This window comes from Ambystoma mexicanum, chromosome 3p (genome assembly GCF_040938575.1).
Source record: "Ambystoma mexicanum isolate Mex_15411 chromosome 3p, UKY_AmexF1_1, whole genome shotgun sequence".
In the NCBI taxonomy this organism is placed as follows: Eukaryota; Metazoa; Chordata; class Amphibia; order Caudata; family Ambystomatidae; genus Ambystoma; species Ambystoma mexicanum.
Window position 1 is genome coordinate 1,076,407,741 of NC_090925.1, and position 24,989 is coordinate 1,076,432,729.

The following is a 24,989-nucleotide window of genomic DNA, read 5'->3' on the forward strand; positions in this document are numbered from 1 at the left end:
GCCTCACTCTCTTCCTCTCAGCTGACAAGACCCGCCACGTCCTCTCTCTCTGCTATACCTCCTCGCCAGAGCAGCCCCCCTCACTGACATCTCCTCTGCTGCCTTCCCTACTCTATCCTTCTTGCTTTTCTTCACTTTCTGTGCCCCGTGGTCCCCACGCCCGTCCTGATCCTGATTGTACGCCCCCTCCCCCCCCGCCACTGCCCTCTTTCTCCCCCCTTCGTGCTTGCTCATTCTCACAGCCCCAGTCCCACCTCTGCCTGTATTCTCGCCTCCTCTCACAGAGTGCAACTTCTCCCCTCCTCCTTCTCCTTCTCTCACAGTTCAAGTCCTCCTCGCCCTCTCTCGGATGCACTCTCCCTCCCGGCTCGGAGTATCAGCCCCAGTCTCGCTCACTGTCTGTCTCGGTGTCACCCACCTCCCTCCCCCCTGTCACGCTCTCTGCCTCCCCCCTGTCACGCTCTTTGACTCCAGCCTTCTAGCCCCGTTCCCTCTCGGCTCCAGCCCTCACCCCGTCCGCTCTCTGCGTCAACCCAACACCCGCTTTCTGTCACTCCTCGCCCGCAGCCATGTCCTCGGGCAGCAGGAAGGTCCAGGACGGGGACAAGGAAGAAGACCTGCCCTTCTATCTTGCCCGGCCGGGCACCACTGCCCAGGTGCCCCGTGTGAAGTACGGGGGGATGTTCAGCAGCGTGGAGGGGGCCTATGAATCCAAGACCCTGGACTTTGGTTCGCTGGTTGTCGGACAGAGGGGGTCATCCAGGAGCCCCCGGAGTCCGACCAAGGCTGATGGCCCCCCGAAGAGCCCGCAGAGAACGCCAGGGGCACTGAGCCCTCAGACCGCTACCGGCAACGGTACCCTGGGCGTCGAGATCAAGACGTCAGCAGGGAAGGAGCTGCTGCAGAACCTGGGCGACGTCAAGGTAGGGCGCTCCCCGCAGCAGCGCGCATATATGTATCCATGTGGCCCCAACTCCCTGCAGACACGACTCCTCCCTTTGGAAACAGCCCGCTGCAGGCGCATACCAACTCCCCGCGGGCAGGGGCAACTCCATATAGGTACACCTCCTTGAGGAGACCTAGCATTGCGGATAGCACTCCCTGCAGGAAAAGCTCCCTGCGGGTGTAACCTCCAGCAGGAATCACTCGATGCTGCCTGGGGCAGCGCGCGGCAGACACACCTCCCTGCAAGCGCCACTCCCCAGTGTACAGTGCAGACACAAGTTCCTGGAGGCACAGCTCCCGTGAACACAACTGATGCAAGGCCCAGCCCTATCCGAGAGCAGATGCATGCAGGCACACATCGCTGGCTGTGGATGCAGCTCCCAGCAAGCATGGACCTCGAAACAAACACAGCGCCCTGCCTGGGATGCAAGCTCCATATGGGCCAGGTTACTCCAGTCGCGTGACCACGCTCGTGGTAGGCGCCCGGCCACTCTCATTGACCCCTCCTGTGTGCTCAAGAAATAATATACACAATAATGATATCAACAGGCTGCACCCGGGATCGAACCCTGGCCTCGCACCTTTGAAAGGAGGCACTTAAGCATAAGATCACGGCAATCATTGGGTGTGGAAATGCAAAATCTCTCAAATTAACATCTCACCATACAGGACATGTTTTGTTACAGGCTCTCACATTTAAAAGGTGCATACGCTTTATACGTATGCAGCAAGGTAACATGCACTTCTGTTCTCTTGGCTGATGCTTTTTTGCTGTGTGTGGTATTTACAATCATGAAAGACACGCCTGCATGAAATTTGCATATGTCACTTTGACATCCCGTGACGTCACTTCACAACGTCCCAGCTCCCCGGTGACAGACCTGCCCTTGGCCGCCTCCAAGCGTCCTGCAGACACAGTGCAGATCTGGTAGGGTTCAGTGCATTCACAACTCGCTGTGGGCACTTACCTTGCACCCACAGCTCCGTGTGGAATGTATTTCCCGTGGCCCCGTTTTCAGCACACAGCAACATCCTGCAGTTGCATCTCCATGCAGGTGCAGGCCTCTTCCTGCAGACAGCGTTCTTGCAGACTCTAGTTTCTGTGGAATCCAGACCCTGCGAGCACATCTCCCTGCATGCACAACTCATCGTGATCACAATCGCCTGGTAGCCCAACTGTATAAGGACAGAACGCATAAAAAAGGCATTTGAAGTAGAAATATTTACAGTCTCGGCTTCAAGCTTAACTCAACTCGGTGCCGCTACAACTCCCTGCCTACACAGCTGCAGTACACAGCTCCCTTTGGCACAGCTCTCTGAAAGCGACTGGCAGCAGTTGACACATCCCTGCGGGGCAGTAGTTTGCTGTGGACGCAACACTCTATGCAGACACTACTCTGGGAGCTTACGTGGGCACTAGTCGCTGAGGACACATTTCCCTGTGGGGCTATCACTCTGCTTTCTGAGCTCCCTGGCGAGTAGCGATTCAACTTTCCATTGGCACACCTCCTTTTATTTATTTATTTTATTTATTTGGATTTGTAAATCGCACTACAGCCCTTAGGCATCAAGGCGCTCTGGCATGAAGATGTCTTAGTTACAGGAATATGCGGGTGTGCAACAACAACAGGTGACATTACAAGGGTGATATGTTACACAGCCAGGCAGGCTAATTTATACAAACAACCATGTTTTAATGGCTTTCCTGAAGGCTGTGTGAGAATCAATGCATCTTAGACGGGTTGGTAGTGCGTTCCATTGTGAAGCTGCGATGAAAGGAAAGCTCGAACCTCCTGCGCGTGACCTCAGTGCTTTGGGGCCAATGACCATGTTGGAGTAGGCGTATCTTGTAGGTCTGTCCGAAAGGGATTTAGAAAACTCTTTGTGGACTCATCTGTCTGTTGGGGCATGCCAACATCCTGCAACCAAAACTCCCTGCAGTAACACTTCACTGCGGACACAATTCCATGCAGATAGAAAATTCACGCAGGTGCAGAATCCATGCAGACACATTCCCTGCATAGGCTGTGCCTCGCAGACTCTGCTACACAGGGCCTCTGCTCCCTGCAAAGACACCGCTCTGCACATGTCCCCGTGGACCCCTGACCCCTACCCCACCGGATCCACTCCATGCGGCCACAAGTTCCAGCAGAAACACAACTCAGTGCTGGTGCAAAACTCCTTTCAGCTACAAACCCCCCTTGAAAGCCCCTATTGGTGGACACCACCTTTGTCAGACGCAACCTCCTGCAGACACAACCTCCTGCAGACACAACCTCCTGCAGACACAACCTCCTGCAGACACCACCTCCTGCAGACACAACCTTCTGCAGACACCACCTCCTGCAGAGACCACCTCCTGCAGACACAACCTCCTGCAGACACAACTGCCTGTGGGAAGAACTCCCTGCAAGCATGCATGCCATGCTTCAGCGAATCCCATCAAGCACATTGCCTTGCGGGCACCAAACTCCCTGCAGGGAAAACACAGTGGGGACAAACATCTCTGCCAGGCTAGCTCCCTACAAACACATTTCGTTTAAGGCAGGGGTCAGACATCGTTTGGCTCTCCAGATGTTTTGAACTACAAAAAAAGCCTGACCTTGAGTCCCGTTATAAAGCCACACTGTGTCTCCTCTTGTTGTCCAAACTCCTCTGTGTTCATTGATAATCTCACAACAACTGTGCTGAGAATGGTACATCTCAATATAAAATATACGGCAACGCATATTCTTTTAATAACTTCATGTGCTGTGATTTCTTCTTCTTAAAATATGAATCTACACTAGCCCAGTCCTTGTAATGTGATGCACAGGGGTCTGTTTAGTGCACCTGTGGCATTTTGGAGGCCTAGTTGTGTGTTACCCCGCAAGGGTGGGTGGGAGTGTTAGTGGTGTAGGGAGGGAGGCAGAGACGAGCCTTGAGGTGTTGAAGTGTGAATGCCGGAAGTACCCAAGTCCAGTGTCCAGTGATTACAGAGAAAACAATAACAGAAAGGGAATTTATAACGAAACAAAAACAGCAAAAAATACACTGCATTTTTGAGGAAACATAGATGTGGTGGAGTAAGGGGATAACACTGGTAGGGGGTTGGGGTGGCTTATTTATGTTTTAGGTTTAGTTTAGTTACTTATATAGCGCGCCTAACTCTGGGGTATCTTGGTGCTTTTTGCTTATGAAAAAAACGAGTTACATGCATGTGATACAAAACTCAAATTACAGACATATAGGTAATTCAACACATAGAGATAGGCGGTTATCTTGTGTTACACATCAAGGTAGCTGGCCTTATCTAGCATGAGGGTTAAGTGCGGAAATAGAGAGTTAGCAGAAACAGGAGTGGTGCCTAGTGTTACATATGGAGGCACAGATACTCAGATAAGCAGGGGATGTGTGCTATAGTGGTTTGTAGTCCTTAATTAAGCTGGGAGAAGAGCCACGTTTTTACCATATTTCTAAATGACCAGAACGAGGGTTCGGCTCTACTGCTGGGGGTAGAGATTTCCAGGTTTTGGCAACTAGTACCCACATCCCTCTCTGCCTGCGTGCCAGTGTGATTCTCAGTTGTTTGTGGTGGTGATACTTGGGTATGAGTTTTATCCAGAAGGGAGAACCCATGATCAGTCAATGAAAGTCAGTGCTGCAGGCGCGATAGAGCGGAAGTAGCGAGAAGTGGCATTGCGGCACAAAGGTGATTGTGGTGTTAACAGGCAGATCGGCGCCACGTGCGAAGGTGGTTTGTGCGTGGAGCGTGAGGTCGTAAGAGGTGGAGAGGTGAGTCAGTTGCGGGTAGGTGGGGGAAATTGGACCAGTGGGGACCGCATTCACTGGGGTTTAATCCTACACTGATCCGTCTGAGCTCCAGTCTGTTATCGATCTGAGGGCGGCAGTCTGTGTCACGCTGTTGTTGTGCACCAGGATGCAGAGTTTACTTTTCTGATGTCCATGGAATAGGAAAAAGACAGAGGGATCCAACCGACTGAGTCTGATCTATCACGTTCTTTACTGTGACCTTGTATGTGGTCCTGTGTGGCATGCTAGTGAAGGACCTTGTGTGTGGTCCTGTGGCATGCTAGTGTGGGACCTTGTGTGTGGTCCGGTGGCATGCTAGTGAGGGACCTTGTGTGTGGTCCTGTGTGGCATGCTAGTGAGGGACCTTGTGTGTGGTCCTGTGGCATGCTAGTAAGGGACCTTGTGTGTGGTCCTGTGGCATGCTAGTGAGGGACCTTGTGTGTGGTCCTGTGGCATGCTAGTGAGGGACCTTGTGTGTGGTCCTGTGGCATGCTAGTGAGGGACCTTGTGTGTGGTCCGGTGGCATGCTAGTGTAGTGAGGGACCTTGTGTGTGGTCCTGTGGCATGCTAGTGAGTGACCTTGTGTGTGGTCCGGTGGCATGCTAGTGAGGGACCTTGTGTGTGGTCCGGTGGCATGCTAGTGAGGGACCTTGTGTGTGGTCCGGTGGCATGCTAGTGAGGGACCTTGTTTGTGGTCCTGTGGCATGCTAGTGAGGGACCTTGTGTGTGGTCCGGTGGCATGCTAGTGAGACTAACAGGGGAGGCGCCTGTCTCTGCTTGTACTGATGTCATTGCATTGCCTCAGGTCAAGTGCAACTGGCTCAGAGTGTAGTTGACTAGAAGTACTTTAGGAGCTTGACTTCTGAAACCCGTGGCAAGAGAAAATAAGAATGTCTGCACTTCAGACAATGGCACACAAGTAACCATTCATCCTGTTGCCAGTTGTTTCGTCATGACATGATTTTCCCTGTCTTCTACCAGACCTTACACTTTCGTGTGCATAACTTAACTTCCTACTTTAATGGACACTCGGATTATGCATGTTCTAGAGTTAGGGCCCGATTCATGGAAGTTTTAGCCCGGTTCAAAGTGAATTTGCTCTGCTGAAAAGTGACTTTGCACTGGCGACACAAACCCTGATTCATGGAACTGTGCAAAGAGTATTTTTGCAGTGCAAAGTCCGTGCCAAGTCATTTTGTACAGCAAAAATACACTTTGCACAGTTCCATGAATCAGTGTCTGTGTTGGCAGTGCAAAGTCACTTGGCAGCACTGCAAAGTCACTTCGAACCGTGCAAGAAATTCTATGAATCGGGCCCAAGATACACAAGTCTCTGCAAGCACAATTGACAAAATGCATAGGCAAAGGTCACAGGGAAACACCTCTGTACTGCTATAACTTTCTGTGAAAAGGAAATGGCCGATCAGGGGAGTGAAGGGTAGGGGGGAGGGGCTGCAGATTGCCTCCCACTCTCACTGCTTTCTACAGGAGTAGTTTTGTCAGAAGGGGCCTGTACAAGCGATTTTGTTCTGCCTGAAAAGAAAAGGAAATGCCCTGCAGACATAACTCCACTCAGAAGTATGACCCTGCAGGTACAACTTTCAGTCGCAAACTTCCTGCAGCTGAAACACCTTCTTGACGCAACTCCTGGCAGATGCAACTCCTCATAGAAGAGGACTGCAGCCTCTGGCTCTTTAGATGTTTTGGACCACAACTCCCATCAGCCCTATGCAGCATAGTTAATAGTGAGGGATCATTGGCGCTCTAGTCCCAAGTTTTTGGTGGTACACATGATGCAGAACTGTGTAGACATGAAACTACCTGCAGACTCAACTCCACCCACACACAATTCCAAGTGGATACGGCTTTCCACTGATACAGCCTGTGGAAGACACACCTCTCTGCATAAGGAACTTCTATCTACCTAGCTATTGGCCCATGAGACCCCACACAGACATGTATCCCCAGCAACCGGAAACCTTACATGTTCTCATCCTGTGTACTCAACACCCGGCAGACATATCTAGCTTGAGATACAGACCCCTGCACACACAACTGCTTGCAGGAACACCTCTGAAAATCCAACTCCCTGCAGCAACAACTGCCTCCAAACTAACAAAATAAAATCCTTTAAAGTCAATATGGACGCAAGTCCCATGGAGTATATCCCTGTGGAGCGGCTACTCGCGATTGACAGAACCCTAGGCCACCTGGATCACAGCGCAGGGGCTTCATTCTGGATGTAAGCCTCACTGCTACACTGAAATCTACACCTGGTACGTAATAGACAATGCTCTGCAAGTGGCAAGGGTTCAACTCAAAAATGCAGTGGCTTTATTCATGGTAAACCACTCCATGTTCTCACCACTCCCACTGCATGCGTGGGCATCCAGGCGCAGACCTCACCTTCACTCCTCCCTTGTGGAATGCTCCTGGATAACCTGGAAGTCCTACTTGTAACTCGGGCAGATAGCTCAGGGGCAACGCGCTCGCCTTGGACACAAGACAACGCGGAGCAGCACAGGTTCGATCCCCGGGTCTGCGCTTAGAAACCTCTGGGTATTAAGCAAGTTATAAATAACCAATTACAATTACTCTAAGGCTAGGAACGCAATCACACACAGCTTTAACATTAGGCCACTGCCCCCAATGCATCCTATGACTTAAAAATTGCCTGGTGATCATCCAATCATGAATGAACCCCCGGCCCCACCTACTTGAAACATACCCCCAACAAAATCCAAATCTATCACCCCCCGAAACGTCAAACAAGGCAATAGATCTAATGCGGCTTCTGAAAAGGAACCATAATGGTAGCACCTCTAACCTCATCCACTGTGCTGAAGCCCCTCAATTTCCTCAAGGCCATACAGTTCTCGTAGGTCCAATCTCCACGGTGAGCCTGGTGCCAGCCCTTCTTACAGAGAAAAATAGAACCTTTTTGATACTGCCCCACCAGTTTCCAAGCAGAAGTCCAGAAAAGGTTGCCTCACACACAGGTGCCAGGCGTGTCCTCCACACAGGTCTGCCTGACTCCTCGCTGTAGGCCATTGGCACAGTGTTGCAGCCATTTGCATCATGACTTGCTCCAGCCATTTCATCGAGACTCACCCAACATTCACAGCTTTTCGCCGGTTACTTCTCCACCATCCACGCTTTTCATGACCATGCGCATTCGCGCACAGACACCCTCACAGCGATAACTATCAAGAGTAGTGCAGGCTGCTTATGTTACATGAAACGTAGGATCTCCCAAAGTTTAAGTTTTCCAAAGATTCATCTAGAAAAGGTCGAGGTCGCCCCGGGGTAAAAACTAGTTTCCTCGACGGCAAGAAAGCCTGCGGCCATCTTCCACGGGTTCAAAACACTGGGATGAAAACCTAAAGACTGGAAATTGGTCCTTTTTCAACTAGACTGCCAGGGACTGAAATGCCAGAGCCTTCCATATAAGACTAACCCCCATGGCGACCGCCATTAGACAATAGCTCAAAACAGTCCTCTTCAAACAATATCTCCCGCCATAACAAACCCTGAATGGTGAACCAAAGCACTGACCAACTCAGCATCCTCTCGTCTTGGGCCTAGTCACCGAGGACGATTCAAATGCCATGTTTCACCCCTCTCCCCTGGGCTTATGTAAGCAATCTGTGAATTGCTCCCTCCCCCTTCCACATGTAAGGTCCCACCTCCCTGTCTACTCCCCTTCCATGTGCCGGGACCCATTTTCAGCTCATTCTAGGTTTAAATAAAATAATAACACAAGCCCTACTAGAACCAGCCACTGGCAGAACTCCTGCAGGCAGGAATCTAGCACGAGACACACCTATCTGTGATTATATCTGCCTGGGGGCTTAACCCATTGTAGCCACAATTACCTGTGCATAAACCCCACACTCTGGGCCCCCAAGCACAGGCTTCCATACCCTGTATCCAAACAGGCCCTATTTACAGTGCACACTCAACCCTTTGGCCCTGTAGTTTCTCCTGGGGAAATGCCCTGGTCTTGCACTGCACCTGGGGGCATTGCGCAACGTGTAAAGAGGCGCAGCTCCAACGAGGCTTTCCATTAGACGCTTGTAGTCCACCGCCATGTGCCCCTCTCCTTTCTATCTCCATGCTCTTGGCTCTGGTAATTACTAATCTCATTATGAGCAAAATGTTCCTCTCCCCCTGGCCGGGCCTAATCAGTGGCCACTACCGGAGGAAGCGCGGGCTCTGTTGCTGTAAACCGTGGTTTCCGGCAGAGCACGGAGGCGTCATTGTTTGGGGGGGGGGCGTCGGTGGGAGCAGGAGGTCCTTGTGTATCAGCGGAGGATGAAGTAAGTGCACTCATTTTAATGAGTTGGGAAGGGCTGTCGGTGCTGCACCCACTCCCATTGTACTGTCGGGAGGAGATCCCATGGGGGCGGGACCGGAGTTGGTTCTGTCCAACAGCCTCTTAATAATTCATTGAACAGCTCCAGAGTAAAGTCACCCACTAGCTTCTAGGAAAACACCAGACTCCCGACCCCCGACGGGAAGACGCAGTAGTGCCATTTCCAAGTTGCCAAGTGTGAGCACGTACATTCTGCCAGCAAAATAATAAAAAGAGGAAGCGTGATTGTTTGTTGCTCTTTTTGGTGATCGCAATGGTGATTACAAAAATCTGTGCTGTTTGCAGAATCCGTGTGTTAGCTTTCCAAAATGGCTCCCAGGCCTTGCAAAGTTTACCTACATTATAATAACAATATGGTGGCAGGCACGTTTGAGAAATCTGGGTTACGTTTTGCTTTTTTTCTGGCTTTGAGTCAATAATTAGGGAAAGGAAAGGGCTGTCTGTTAGGCAAGTAGCCTTTGAACCACTAATATCACTGTGCAGCTGCATTGTGAGTTCTTTTTTCTTGTCAGAGAGAAATTGTGAGATTTTAGATGTAAACATTGTGTGGCGTAAGAGGACGATGCATCTGTTGAACAGACGTCAAGTGTGCTGTTTCGAAACCCAGAACCAGACGTCCACTTTGGACAGAAATCGTCAGCTGGGACACTTGGGACTAAACTTTCTCTGTGAATAGGGGTGTCTCAGGACCAGCTGGAACCCGTGGGGCCCGATTCAACCTGATATTAGGGGCCTCCTGGCCTACAGCTGGGAAAAACACTCTGAAAAACCTGTGGGGCGCTTACATTATAATGAAGACATAAAGGAATACAGCGAGGGGGTTGATAGCTGCAGATTATTGTGGCACAGGCAGCCAGCGGGGAGCTGAAATACGAAGGGGCTGATTTACAAAGCTTTTTTTAGTGGGAAAGTACCATTAAAAAACGTTCTGTAAATCAGGCCCTAAATGTCGATTGAAAAGCTATTAGTCACTCCTTGTCAGTAACATGCTAATGTGACAAAACCGAATTAAAAAGGCAACGAGGGGGAAAGAAAACTGCTGGATACTACAAGAGGCCAGACGGAGGTGATGCCTGAAGGCACCAGCAAAGACACCCTATAACCTTCACACTGGAAAGTGTACATTTAATGTCCTGAATTAGAGAGGTGTCTGACAACATGCAGGCATATACTTGCCCCACCGCCCCCCCCGAGGCTGAGGCCCATTTCAATTGAAAAGAATGGAAGTCCCTGACGTGCCCAACTTGTAGACTTGGAAGTGGAGTTACTCCTTTTTTTTTAATTTATTTTATTTTATTTATTTTATAGTATTGTTCTTTTTGTTTCATCTTCATTTTCACAAGAATATGAGAAGTGTAATTGTGAAAAATTAAATTTGGATAAAACACAAATTTAAAAAAAAGAAAACAAATGTACTCCTTCCTTCCCAATACCTACAGGCTGCATATGTGTAAATGAGAATTGTCCAAGTGCAAATGTTTCTCCGAAATTACCAAATTGTGTATATCAACATGTGCATCAGACCCTCCATTTGTCATCACTCACCCTGATCAAACATAGTCACGCAAAACTCTTTAAGACGTTCGAGGTTCGACGTAGCAGAGAACCTTTTCATTGTTTTGGAAGAACACATATTGACCACAGCAATGCTCCACTTACCATCGGGTGTAAGGCTTTAAAACATCCCCCAGTGCCACAGGTGGGCTTGGCCAGACATGCACGCCAGTGGGGCCTGTTTCCCAGACAAACTACGCTCGAAAGGGAAATTGTTATTTTTCTTTTTCTATTGCGTGCAAGGAACCCAAGTTACACCTAGAGAAAACACAATTTTTTAGCACGGACCACTAGAAATAGAAAAGGGGTGCACAAATACAAGAATACATCATATTCCTTTCAGAGGCTGGCCCACAGTGGAAATAGAAAAGATGCTGATTCATGGAATTATTTGCCCCGAAAATCTGGGATTTGTGCGCCATTCTGCCCGCAAATCCCCATTTGTTAAACAGGGATTTGCGGGCAGAATCGCGCACACATCCTCGATTTTCGGCGCAAATAATTCCATGAATCCTGTCTTGCAACCGCAGTATCAAACGTCTTTTCTCTATTTCTAACCGGGGTTGCCTGTGCAGGATCAGCCAGGCGGCTCCTTGGCCATGCGGCCCTGCCCGAAAGAGTCTAATTAATCTGGGCGCTTGTTTCTGTTAGCATGTGGGCTACTCCTGGGACCAGATTACAGAAACGTTGCACCAGTGCAAGTGCAAAGTTTGCACGGTATTAGCACTAGGGCAAGGTTTGCCCTATTTTTCAAAACACTGGGACACATAAAAAAAAACATTGCACCTTGACAAGTGGTTGGGCTTATTAAAAGCACTAGGGCTAAAATTGCCCTGGTGCTAAAGGGATACATTTTTGATGCATTTTTGCATCAAGGAAAAGTTTGCCCTAGTGCTAATACCGTTCGGTATTAGCACTAGGGCAAACTTTGCCCTGGTGCAGAAATGCCCTGGTGCAGAAATGTCCTGGTGCAGAAATGTCATCTTTTTTGCACTACGGCAATTTTTGCCCTGGTGTTTATACCATGCCAAACTGCACTTGTCAAGGTGCAATGTTTTTTTTTATGTGTCCCGGTGTTTTGAAAAATAGGGCAAACTTTGCCCTAGTCCTAATACTGTGCAAACTTTGCACTTGCACTGGTGTAAAGTTTCTATAATCTGGCCTCATGACTTCATCATACTCTTTCAGGCAGGGGGACTTGAAACTGCCATCTCACTGGAGGGAACGCTTTGGACACACAGGACTGGCTCATGAACTCATGGCTGTGATCCTAATGAGATATTTTTTCTTGATTATTCGTCTTATTTCTGTCGTTTTTGTAATCATGTTTTGAAAATAGAGTGTTCACGCTTGCACATATGTATTTGCTATCATTTAGAAATAACGCAATCCCAAAAAACGATTCAGTTTGCTGTTTAACGTACTCTAAAGTGGTGCAACATTTTTATTTTAACTGAGTATTCTGAGAATATAAACTGAAGGTACAAGTAAAGAGATCAACTGTCATCATGGTCTCTCACAAACTTGCATTTCATTTCTTACACCTGCATGCACGCCTCGGACCAATAATGACCATAAGCAGGTGACCTTATCACAGATGGTTGTATTGCTTTAAGGTAGCACAATCCAGAGCTGTTTTAGGCTCAGTCATAAGACTTTGCGTTATGCTACTTGTAGTCTTCCTTTCACAATGGGAAATGAAAGCGAGAATCTTACTCTTTTTGCGTATTTTGTTTTTATATAGATTTTAAAATATGTATGCCGGTCTGATCTATCTTGATTTGTGTGGTAAACTGAAAAGCAGGTCAATAAACCAGAACATTGTTTCAGTCCCTGTAACCCAAATATTCTCAAATAATTGCAGCTTGCTTTATACATAGAGATGCAAAACAAAGTGGTCAGTTGCCGAAATTAAAGGCTGGACCTAAATCCCAGCTTCAGTGCTTAACTGAAACGTGTGATCCTGTGTAACTCAATTAAACCTGCTGTGCCTTACCTTCCAAATGTGAGAGAGGTGTTTTAGTTCACACGGTACACTATTCAAACAAGTCACACTCGTAGTTTAGTAATGTGGGCCACAGTTTCATCTCTTCATTTTTATGGTGGATGAAACATGAATATGTGCTAGTCACCATTGAATTCATTTGTTTGGGAGGAGTCGTTATATGGCCTGCTTTATGCCAAAACATCCGACTGAAATTATGCAAAGATCAAGCTGCTGCTGGGCGTTCTTGCCCATGTGTGCTGCCTTGGATTTGCATGCACTGCTAGTTTAAAATCAAGTACATATTCGGGAATTATAAGGTGCTTGAACCAATGACTCACAATATGATGGTCATGAAAAATAATGCTGACGTTGATACTTATTAATGGCCCTCACCAAGCTCCACTTGGACCGTAATCATTTTGCACGCCCTCACTCATGCTCTCCATGCACTGATCTACTCTTTGCAATACCCTACACACCCCCACTCATGCCTTGAACATCTCAAGCCACACCCAAGCACATTCTATAGACCGCCCAGCCCTTTAGCATACACTGAGGCCCCTGTGCACACACACACACAGCCTGGCCTTCACAGCCTCACCACCACCCCAAACAGGTCACTCTGCATCCCCTCTCCCTCACTCTCCAGCCTGTCAGGCACCCTTCAACAGAGTGTGCACATTGGTAGTGAGACAATGCACTGCCTCGGCTATCTTCTGCACGCTCATGTCACACTCTCCACACACTCAGGAGGGCCGCAGAAGGAGGAAAGTTGGTCACAACTGAGAAATCTTGGGGTGAAGTAGCAGGGACCGACAGTGGGGCCTGGAATGAGCTGATGTATTTTGCAGGGAAGTAACAAGGAGGACAATTGTACCTTCTTTTATGAAATTCCCCCCCTGGAGGGATCTGGGGGGTCCATGGGCAGGTGGATGCTCTGATTATTGTCTATTGGCTCTTAACTATCGTGTTAAGCGCTCAACTTTGGCGTGCCGCAATCCTTCACTTCACCAATTCAAAACTCGATAGGGCAACTCACCCAGCCATCCTTGCCAAGGTCGATAAATTGAGTAGTGGGTAAAAATAGCAGATATCCTCACACTGCTTAGAAGCATCTGGCATAATGCACTATATCACAACTGATATTAACATAATGTGTTCATCTCTTCCTGCAAATAAAGAATCAAGGGAGAAATCCATTAATTGGTGAGCAGAAAACGATAGAAACTCTTAGTAGACACTGGCCATGATAACTCAAGGATCTAGTGTGAGGACCCTGGCACTAATGATGGGAGACTATGCTAACACCTGTGGGAGAACCATGGGAATAGCGAAAGTAGACTACCCGAACGGCAAAGGGAGGACCATGACACTAATAATAGGGGAGTACCCTAGCACCAGTGGGAGGAACAAGGCACGAATAATAGGAGACTACCCTAACACGGGAGACTACCCAAACACTAGTGGCAGGATCATGGCACTAATGATAGGAGATTACCCGAACACTAGTGGGAGGACTGTGGCACTAATGAAAGGGGACTACCCAAACACTAGTGGCAGGATCATGGCACTAATGATAGGAGATTACCCGAACACTAGTGGGAGGACTGTGGCACTAATGAAAGGGGACTACCCAAACACTAGTGGGAGGACAGTGGCACTAATTATAGGAGTCTACCTGAACAGCAGTGAGAGGACCCTGGCACTTATAATACGTGATTACCCTAACACTGGTGGGAGGATCCTGGCACGAATAATAGGAGACTACCCAAACACTAGTGGCAGGATCATGGCACTAATGATAGGAGATTACCCGAACACTAGTGGGAGGACTGTGGCACTAATGAAAGGAGATTACCCAAACACTAGTGGCAGGATCATGGCACTAATGATAGGAGATTACTCAAACACTAGTGGCAGGATCATGGCACTAATGATAGGAGATTACCCGAACACTAGTGGGAGGACTGTGGCACTAATGAAAGGGGACTACCCAAACACTAGTGGCAGGATCATGGCACTAATGATAGGAGATTACCCGAACACTAGTGGGAGGACTGTGGCACTAATGAAAGGGGACTACCCAAACACTAGTGGGAGGACAGTGGCACTAATTATAGGAGTCTACCTGAACAGCAGTGAGAGGACCCTGGCACTTATAATACTAGATTACCCTAACACTGGTGGGAGGACCCTGGTACGAATAATAGGAGACTACCCAAACACTAGTGGGAGGACCATGGCACAAATGACAGGGGACTACTCGAACAGCAATGAGAGGACCCTGGCAATAATGATGTGAGACTTCCCGAACACTAGTGTGAGGACCATGGCACTAAATATAGGAGACTACCCGAACAGCAGTGAGAGGACCCTGGCACTTATAATACTAGACTACCGTAAAACTGATGGGAGGACCATGGCACGAAAAATAGGAGAGTACCCAAACACTAGTGGGAGGCCCATGGCACTAATAATATGAGGCTACCCTAACTGAAGCGTCAGGACCATGTCACTAATAATGCAAAACTACCCTAACACTGGTGGGAGGACCATGGCCCTAATAATAGGAAATTACCCAAACACTAGTGTGGGAGGACTGTGGCACTAATGATAGGAGAGTACCCTAACTGTAAGGACCCTGGCACTAATGACAGGAGACTACCCAAACAGCAGTGCGAGAACCCTGGCACTAATGATGGGTGACTACCCTAACACTAGTGGGAGGGCAAATGCACTAAAAATAGGAGACTGCCCAAACTCTAGTGGGAGGACCATGTCACTAATGATAGGAAACGATCCTAACACCATTGGGAGGATCATGTCACTAATGATAGGTGACTACCCAAACACTAGTGGGTGGACCATGGCACTAATAAAACGAAACAAAGAAGGGGGGTTTTCCAGTCTTGCTGCGCCGACACCAAAAGATACTACAAACTGCTACAATTGCAGGTTTATTGTGGTTTGAAAACAGCCTGACACGTGTTTCGAGCGATTCTTGCTCTTCATCTGAGGCTGATGGGTTTATACATAATACATTTAAGCAAAAATAAATTGAAACGTACAAACAATTATGTATCATTGCGAAATTAATTGAAAGAAACATAAAATACAAAACACATGGAGGGGCAGGACGACAAAAAACAACCAATGTTTTGGGGAAATATCCATACAATAATACAAAAAGACACGTAACAACCATAATCAAAAAAGTTCAATTAAACACGTAAAAATTGGGAGGGAGAGGGAAAAATTAAATGAAAATTCATTTATACCATACCATTCAATTTTGATTGCAATTGTTGTTGATACATACGTGATTATAATTGATGGGTCCCGGTTGGGATTAGAGAGATTTATAGGCGGAGAATAGAGAGAGAAAAAAGAGAGAGAGAGGGGAAAAGGAACAGAGCAAAGCTATTAGAGCATTGTTAACACAGGCTTTTGAGGTCTGAAATGACCAATTGGTTAAGATAGACAGTGCTAAAAGATACCTTAAGGTTGTTTAGACGAAACGTTGGCTTGCAAGTGTTATTTCTGTTAGAATACAATGAGAAAAAGGAGGATTGGTATGTTTACATGCTTGCTATACTTAAAGTAAAAATAGTATCCCAGTGTTAACTATCAATTCTAACATACCTTATTAATTCTATAGCTCATTTGTAAATACAGGACAGTCTATTCTGGTCTTAACTCAGAGCATGAGCTTGCAGTTTTTTTTATAAACTCTTTTCTTTAAATTGGTTCCACATTTACAATTTACCTTTGGAGGTCTTTAGAACTGGAAAACATGCAATATTTTCATTGTTCCTGCACTTTTATACTTGGTCTTTTTTACATGTATATCCGTAATCCACTATGCAATTCGTGCTAACACCTATAGCAATCCAAGAAATGCACATTCAGATTATCCTGCTATATTTCTCAGGCGTTTATAGAACAGAGCATTGAGAGTTTAAACTTTTAATCAGAGATGCACTGCTTGGACTAACTGTCCCCTTTTTATCACTTTCATTTCTATTGTTCAGCCACTCTGGCGTGGACCCGACACCTTGCCGCTAGTCCAATATATACATTTCTTTTCAATCGGTTCGCTTAAAATAGTTCGATTATCTTTTTTCACACAATTATATGTAATTCTCTCTACATATAGAATTAGGCCGACAATCTTAAGAAATCTTTGCAACAATTGCAATTATCGGGCTGTGTATTCTTATTAATCCTTGCCTTGCGCCCAATGCTCACAGTTTAATTAGTAACTGGGAAATGTCTTATGTCCTGGGCATTCCCTTCATGCGCCGACAGCAATAACACCGCTTCAAGATGGCGAGTTCGCCCGCGGACGCTGCCGGCGCTTAGGCTCCTCCCATTGAGTTCGCACAAAATATCACGAATCACCAGGAGCAGACGCGCGAGAGGGGCTCGTTCCGTTCCGTCATTTTAGACCACCAGGGTGAGTTAATTGCATACAGTCCCTAAGTCTACAGTCATATTGGAATGAGCGCACCTAGTCAATCAAGCACCAGAGGCATGGTTGAAGGCCATGTGAAAAGCTTTCAAATTCGTACCCTTTTATCCCCTTTCTTTTTTGCTCTCCTTCTACCTACTCCTTACTGGGATTCCCCAATGGATGTTCCTTTGTTGAAATTGCGCAGTCTAAACTCTTCACTGAAGAGATTTCCGCAACAGCGAAGCTATAGAATTAATAAGGTATGTTAGAATTGATAGTTAACACTGGGATACTATTTTTACTTTAAGTATAGCAAGCATGCAAACATACCAATCCTCCTTTTTCTCATTGTATTCTAACAGAAATAACACTTGCAAGCCAAGGTTTCGTCTAAACAACCTTAAGGTATCTTTTAGCACTGTCTATCTTAACCAATTGGTCATTTCAGACCTCAAAAGCCTGTGTTAACAATGCTCTAATAGCTTTGCTCTGTTCCTTTTCCCCTCTCTCTCTCTTTTTTCTCTCTCTATTCTCCGCCTATAAATCTCTCTAATCCCAACCGGGACCCATCAATTATAATCACGTATGTATCAACAACAATTGCAATCAAAATTGAATGGTATGGTATAAATGAATTTTCATTTAATTTTTCCCTCTCCCTCCCAATTTTTACGTGTTTAATTGAACTTTTTTGATTATGGTTGTTACGTGTCTTTTTGTATTATTGTATGGATATTTCCCCAAAAAATTGGTTGTTTTTTGTCGTCCTGCCCCTCCATGTGTTTTGTATTTTATGTTTCTTTCAATTAATTTCGCAATGATACATAATTGTTTGTACGTTTCAATTTATTTTTGCTTAAATGTATTATGTATAAACCCATCAGCCTCAGATGAAGAGCAAGAATCGCTCGAAACACGTGTCAGGCTGTTTTCAAACCACAATAAACCTGCAATTGTAGCAGTTTGTAGTATCTTTTGGTGTCGGCGCAGCAAGACTGGAAAACCCCCCTTCTTTGTTTCGTATTTCACAGTGGTATACCTGGGCAAGGTATCCTCAACATCCAGTCCACTGCAGCCCCCCGTTTATCTAATTTATGGTGCAAGCGCATCGTTCTACTTTTGGTTTGTTTTGTCCACCCACTTTTCCAGTTATATTTTCAAACCTCTTAGAACGTGCAGCTGCACAAGTGATGGCAGAACAAGCCGAATACCTCCTCACTAGAGAAGATGATATTAAAGCATTATTTGCACCACAAGGTTACACTTTAAACCCTTTCAAAAGAATTACCAAAGAGGTATCGGACCTACGTTCCCTTTTTGTTAAATTGGAAAGACTCAGTATTAAGGAAATCAATACATTTTGGGAAAAAAACACACTTAGCCATTATCTACGAGAAAACAAAATACCTCAGGGTTTAAGAATTGTCATCTTACCTGACTTTGAGGATCCGGAAGACTTAGACCTAATTGCAGACTGGCAAAGTAATCTAGAGACCAGCTCCAATAATATGATGAAGCTTTTGATTGAGCACGCCACATGAGAACATGCTCGTCTTGTGAAAGAGATTGACAAAACCAAAGAGGAAATAAACCTTTTGATTGCTCCGAGAACAACAGTAGACAAAAACTTTCAAACTCTTTACAATATACTCAGAAAACATCAAGATGAAGTCAAGTTGCGCAAATCACGCAAATTCTCCAGAGATGACAGAGACTATCGGGACAACCGAGTATATACATATCAGCCCAAATATGATCAAATCTCTAGATCTAGATCAAGCAGTGTAGCGTCTTCGGCAGCTAGCTCAGATCCTGAAAGTGAAACTGACGTGCAGATACCCATTCAAGATGACACCCCGCAAACCGAATCATCAGTATCAAATCCTATAGAGGAAGATAATTTGACTTGCCCCTCAACCATACCAAATGCTTTTTTAGAACAGATCCAGCGGTACAAAAAAGGCAACCGTCAAGCACAAATAGCCAACGCAAACAAAAAAACAGTACGTTTTCAAATTCCAGCTTCATCAAATATGCCAACCCCAAACATTCCAATAGGGGCACCAGGGGCGGCAAACAACATCGGCGTAAACGCACCACCAGCACCCCGCAGACTCACAAGAGCCTTTCATCAACAACAGTTGAGGAACTTGAACCATTGAATCTGGTATGCAATTTGAGTAAACATCTCCTATCACCTGCTGAACACTCCGTGCTTAACAAAGGCTTTTCCTTTGTACCATCCAAAACGAATGATTTTGTCGACATCCAAATAGATATCTTCAAATTCGTCGATAAGATAAAACTCAAGAAATTCTTCGCTACACAGATTAAAATCTACAAACCTAAAGAATCTGTTCCAGCACCATCGGATATTACATTACAGACCATGCTTAACACGCACATCCTGATGTCAATTGAAGATGAAAATTCCCAATCAGCAACCAGCATTTCTCAATTACTAAGTGAATTTGACATTGAACAACAAAACCTGCATATGAAAGAATTAAGATCAAAATCCAAATTTACACCGGTTTTTGGTCAAGATAACATCATTGATACGTTCTATCAAGCCATCATCAAAGACATTCACAAAACCATTGATCAGACTAGACCGAGGCATTCTAAAACTGGCAAATCTTCGAATCTTAGTCAAGCAGAAATTATAGCTCTTCAAGGACTGTCACAAAACCAACAACTTATAATTAAGGAAGCAGATAAAGGCGGCAATGTGGTAGTTATGAATAAAGTGGATTACATCAACATGGGACTAACACACCTTGAGCAAGAAGGATGTTATCAGAAACTTTTGTCCAATCCGATAACTCAAATTACATGTGCAATCAATCAGTTGGTTCTGGAATGGTACAAAAAAGGTGTCTTATCAGACACGGAAAAACAATCTCTCACAGTAGATTGCCCAATAATGGCTACAATCTATTTTCTGCCCAAAATTCATAAGGACTTCATTAACATACCGGAGGGCAGACCCATTGTTAGTGGCCGAGGGAGTGTCCTGGAGCCCATGTCACTATATATCAATGAATGTCTCTTGCCTGCCATGCTCACTACACCAGCATATATTAGGGATACCATGCATGTTCTTCAAATTTTAACAGAGGTAACTTTTCAACCGAGTTTGCTAATGGTTACTCTAGATGTTAAATCATTATACACCTCTATCAAACATGATATGGCCATATCAAGTGTGGACTACATTTTCAGACAATCTTCTGCCTCATTTTATGTGCATATTGAGATGCTCAAACAATTTTTACTGTTCACACTTCAAAATAATGTGTTCCTTTTCAATAACTACTATTACAAGCAACTCATTGGGATAGCTATGGGGGCCAGCTTCGCCCCAGTGCTTGCTAACATCTTTATGCATTTCTTTGAACAGCAGTTTGTCTACATTAATCACGAGTTCAAACCTCACATTTACCTCTGGAAAGGTTATATTGACGATGTTTTTATGCTTTGGTCAGGCAATTCGCGGCAATTACTTTCATTTGTCAAATACTTGAACGGTAACTCATGGGGCATCCAATTCACTTGCTCTTACAGCCCTAACACTATTGATTTTCTGGACCTTTCAATCACTAACAGCGATTCTGGATTCATAACCAAGACTTTCCGCAAAAGCACTTGAGTCAATTCAATCCTACATGCAGACAGTTGCCACAAAAACCATGTCATCACTAATATTCCAAAGGGAGAACTAATTAGAGCTCGACGCAACTGCACAAACCTTAATGATTATGATTCTGAAAAAAGACTTATCCTAAACAGATTTGCCCAAAGAGGCTATAATATCTAACAGATATCAATCACAGAGGAAAATGTCAGCAGGTTAGCCAGGAGGGACCTACTCCAACCAAAAAACGCATCGATTAGATTAGGAATACACAAGATTCGCCCGATTACCAGATACAACCAAGACAGTCACATTCTTTACAGAATTCTGAAAAAACACTGGCACCTCTTGCATCTGGATACGGACATTTCCAATTGGATTGACCCATCGCCCAACCTCACATTCAGCAAAGGGGTCACCCTTAAGAACACACTCAGCCCATCTTTTATGCGCAATGAAAAACACCCTCAAACATGGTTAAATCAAGATCAGTTTAAAGGGTTCCATAAATGCAGCAACTGCTCTATGTGTCCATATGCATTGGAGACCTCCAACCTTGTATTTAATTCTAGTCAGACACATCGGATTGAAACTTTCATTAATTGCAATACCAAGTTTACAGTTTATTGTATTATCTGTGTTTGCAATAAAAAATACATTGGTAGCACCATCAGACCACTTAAAACGCAGATAAGAGAACATCTATCTACTATAGCCAGACAGGATGCTAAATTTCCGCTTGCCAGCCATTGGCAAAAAGAACATCAATTGGATCTGAAGCAAAACATTAGATTCGTAGGGCTTGTTAAAGCAGAATTGCCCCCAAGAGGAGGCAACTTGATTCTTAATCTGCGTAGACTTGAAGCGAGGCTCATTTGTAAATACAGGACAGTCTATTCTGGTCTTAACTCAGATCATGAGCTTGCAGTTTTTTTATAAACTCTTTTCTTTAAATTGGTTCCACATTTACAATTTACCTTTGGAGGTCTTTAGAACTGGAAAACATGCAATATTTTCATTGTTCCTGCACTTTTATACTTGGTCTTTTTTACATGTATATCCGTAATCCACTATGCAATTCGTGCTAACACCTATAGCAATCCAAGAAATGCACATTCAGATTATCCTGCTATATTTCTCAGGCGTTTATGGAAAAGAGCATTGAGAGTTTAAACTTTTAATCAGAGATGCACTGCTTGGACTAACTGTCCCCTTTTTATCACTTTCATTTCTATTGTTCAGCCACTCTGGCGTGGACCCGACATCTTGCCGCTAGTCCAATATATACATTTCTTTTCAATCGGATCGCTTAAAATAGTTCGATTATCTTTTTTCACACAATTATATGTAATTCTCCCTACATATATAATTAGGCCGACAATCTTAAGAAATCTTTGCAACAATTGCAATTATCGGACTGTGTATTCTTATTAATCCTTGCCTTGCGCCCAATGCTCACAGTTTAATTAGTAACTGGGAAATGTCTTATGTCCGGGGCATTCCCTTCATGCGCCGACAGCAATAACACCGCTTCAAGATGGCGAGTTCGCCCGCGGACGCTGCCGGCGCTTAGGCTCCTCCCATTGAGTTCGCACAAAATATCAAGAATCACCAGGAACGGACGCGCGAGAGGGGCTTGTTCGTTCCGTCATTTTAGACCACCAGGGTGAGTTAATTGCATACAGTCCCTAGGTCTACAGTCATATTGGAATGAGCGCACCTAGTCAATCAAGCACCAGAGGCATGGTTGAAGGCACGCGCCATGTGAAAAGCTTTCTAATTCGTACCCTTTTATCCCCTTTCTTTTTTGCTCTCCTTCTACCTACTCCTTACTGGGATTCCCCAATGGATGTTCCTTCGTTGAAATTGTGCAGTCTAAACTCTTCACTGAAGAGATTTCTGCAACAGCGAAGCTATAGAATTAATAAGGTATGTTAGAATTGATAGTTAACACTGGGATACTATTTTTACTTTAAGTATAGCAAGCATGTAAACATACCAATCCTCCTTTTTCTCATTGTATTCTAACAGAAATAACACTTGCAAGCCAAGGTTTCATTTAAACAACCTTAAGGTATCTTTTAGCACTGTCTATCTTAACCAATTGGTCATTTCAGACCTCAAAAGCCTGTGTTAACAATGCTCTAATAGCTTTGCTCTGTTCCTTTTCCCCTCTCTCTCTCTTTTTTCTCTCTCTATTCTCCGCCTATAAATCTCTCTAATCCCAACTGGGACTCATCAATTATAATCACGTATGTATCAACAACAATTGCAATCAAAATTGAATGGTATGGTATAAATGAATTTTCATTTAATTTTTCCCTCTCTCCCTCCAAATTTTTACGTGTTTAATTGAACTTTTTTGATTATGGTTGTTATGTGTCTTTTTGTATTATTGTATGGATATTTCCCCCAAAAATTGGTTGTTTTTTGTCGTCCTGCCCCTCCATGTGTTTTGTATTTTATGTTTCTTTAAATTAATTTCGCAATGATACATAATTGTTTGTACGTTTCAATTTATTTTTGCTTAAATGTATTATGTATAAACCCATCAGCCTCAGATGAAGAGCAAGAATCGCTCGAAACACGTGTCAGGCTGTTTTCAAACCACAATAAACCTGCAATTGTAGCAGTTTGTAGTATCTTTTGGTGTCGGCGCAGCAAGACTGGAAAACCCCCCTTCTTTGTTTCGTATTTCACAGTGGTATACCTGGGCAAGGTATCCTCAACATCCAGTCCACTGCAGCCCCCTGTTTACCTAATTTATGGTGCAAGCGCATCGTTCTACTTTTGGTTTGTTTTACCCACCCACTTTTCCACTAATAAAACGAGACTACCATAACACTAGTGGGAGGACCATGGCTCTAATAATGCAAGGCTACCCTAACACTAGTGGGAGGACCATGGCACTAATAATTCGAGTCTAACTTATCACCAGTGGGATGACCATGTCACTAATGATAGGAGACTACCCAAATGCTAGTGCAAGCACCACAGCACTAATGATAGTAGGCTACTCTAACGCCAGTGGGAGCACCTTGGCACTAATTATAGGAGACTACCTGAACACTAGTGGGAGGACCACGGCACTAATAATTGGAGACTACCCAAACACTAATGTGAAGACCATTGCACTAATAATATGAGACTACCCTAACACCAGTGGGAGGAGTATGGCACTAATAATTCGAGGCTAACATAACACCAGTGGGAGGACTATGGCACTAATAATTCGAGGCTAACATAACACCATTGGAATGACCATATCACTAACGATAGGCAACTATCCTAACTCTAGTGGGAGGACCTTGTCACTAATGATAGGAGACTGCCCAAATGCTAGTGCGAGCACCACAGCACTAATGACAGTAGAATACACAATTGCCAATGTGTGGACCATGGCACTCATTATAGAAGACTACCAGAACACTAGTGGGAGGATCATGTCACTAATGATAGGAGACTACTCTAACTCTAGTGGGAGAACTATTTAACTAATAATACCAGACTACCCTAACACCAATATGAGGACCGTGGCACTAATAATACAAGACTAACCTAACACCAGTGGGATGACCATGTCACCAATGATAGGTGACTATCCTAACTATAGGGGGAGGACCGTGACACTAATTATAGGAGACTACCTGAATACTAGTGGGAGCACCAATGCACTAATGATAGTAGACTACCCCAACGCCAGTGCGATGACCATGGCACTAATTATAGGAGACTACCCTAACCCCAGTGGGAGGACCATGGCATTAATGATAGTTCCTACCCGAACACCGGTGGGAGGACCATGTCATTAATGATAGGAAACTACTCTAACACTGATGGGAGGACCATGGCACTAATGATAGGAGACTACCCTAACACCAGTGGGATGACCATGTCATCAATGATAGGTGACTATTCTAACTCTAGTGGGAGGACCATGACACTAATTATAGGAGACTACCTGAATAGTAGTGGGAGCACCAATGCACTAATGATAGTAGACTACCCCAACGCCAGTGCGATGACCATGGCACTAATTATAGGAGACTACCCTAACCCGAGTAGGAAGACCATGGCATTAATGATAGTTCCTACCCGAACACCAGTGGGAGGACCATGTCATTAATGATAGGACACTACCCTAACAATGATGGGAGGACCATGGCACTAATGATAGGAGACTACCATAACCCCAGTGGAAGGACCATGCCACTAGTGATAGGCCACTATCCTAACTCTAGTGGGA

At 45.2% G+C, this 24,989-nt stretch overlaps 1 protein-coding gene across 1 annotated transcript in view; it reads left to right on the forward strand.

Moving 5' to 3' along the window:
• The first annotated feature begins 436 nt into the window (after positions 1-436).
• The window catches only part of DPYSL3 (dihydropyrimidinase like 3), a 406,198-nt gene continuing 381,645 nt past the window's right edge, over positions 437-24,989 (forward strand). The window contains exon 1 of the mRNA XM_069652430.1: positions 437-923. Coding sequence (XP_069508531.1) covers positions 570-923 — 354 coding nt within the window. The 5' untranslated portion in view covers positions 437-569. The remainder of the gene's footprint in view (positions 924-24,989) is intronic.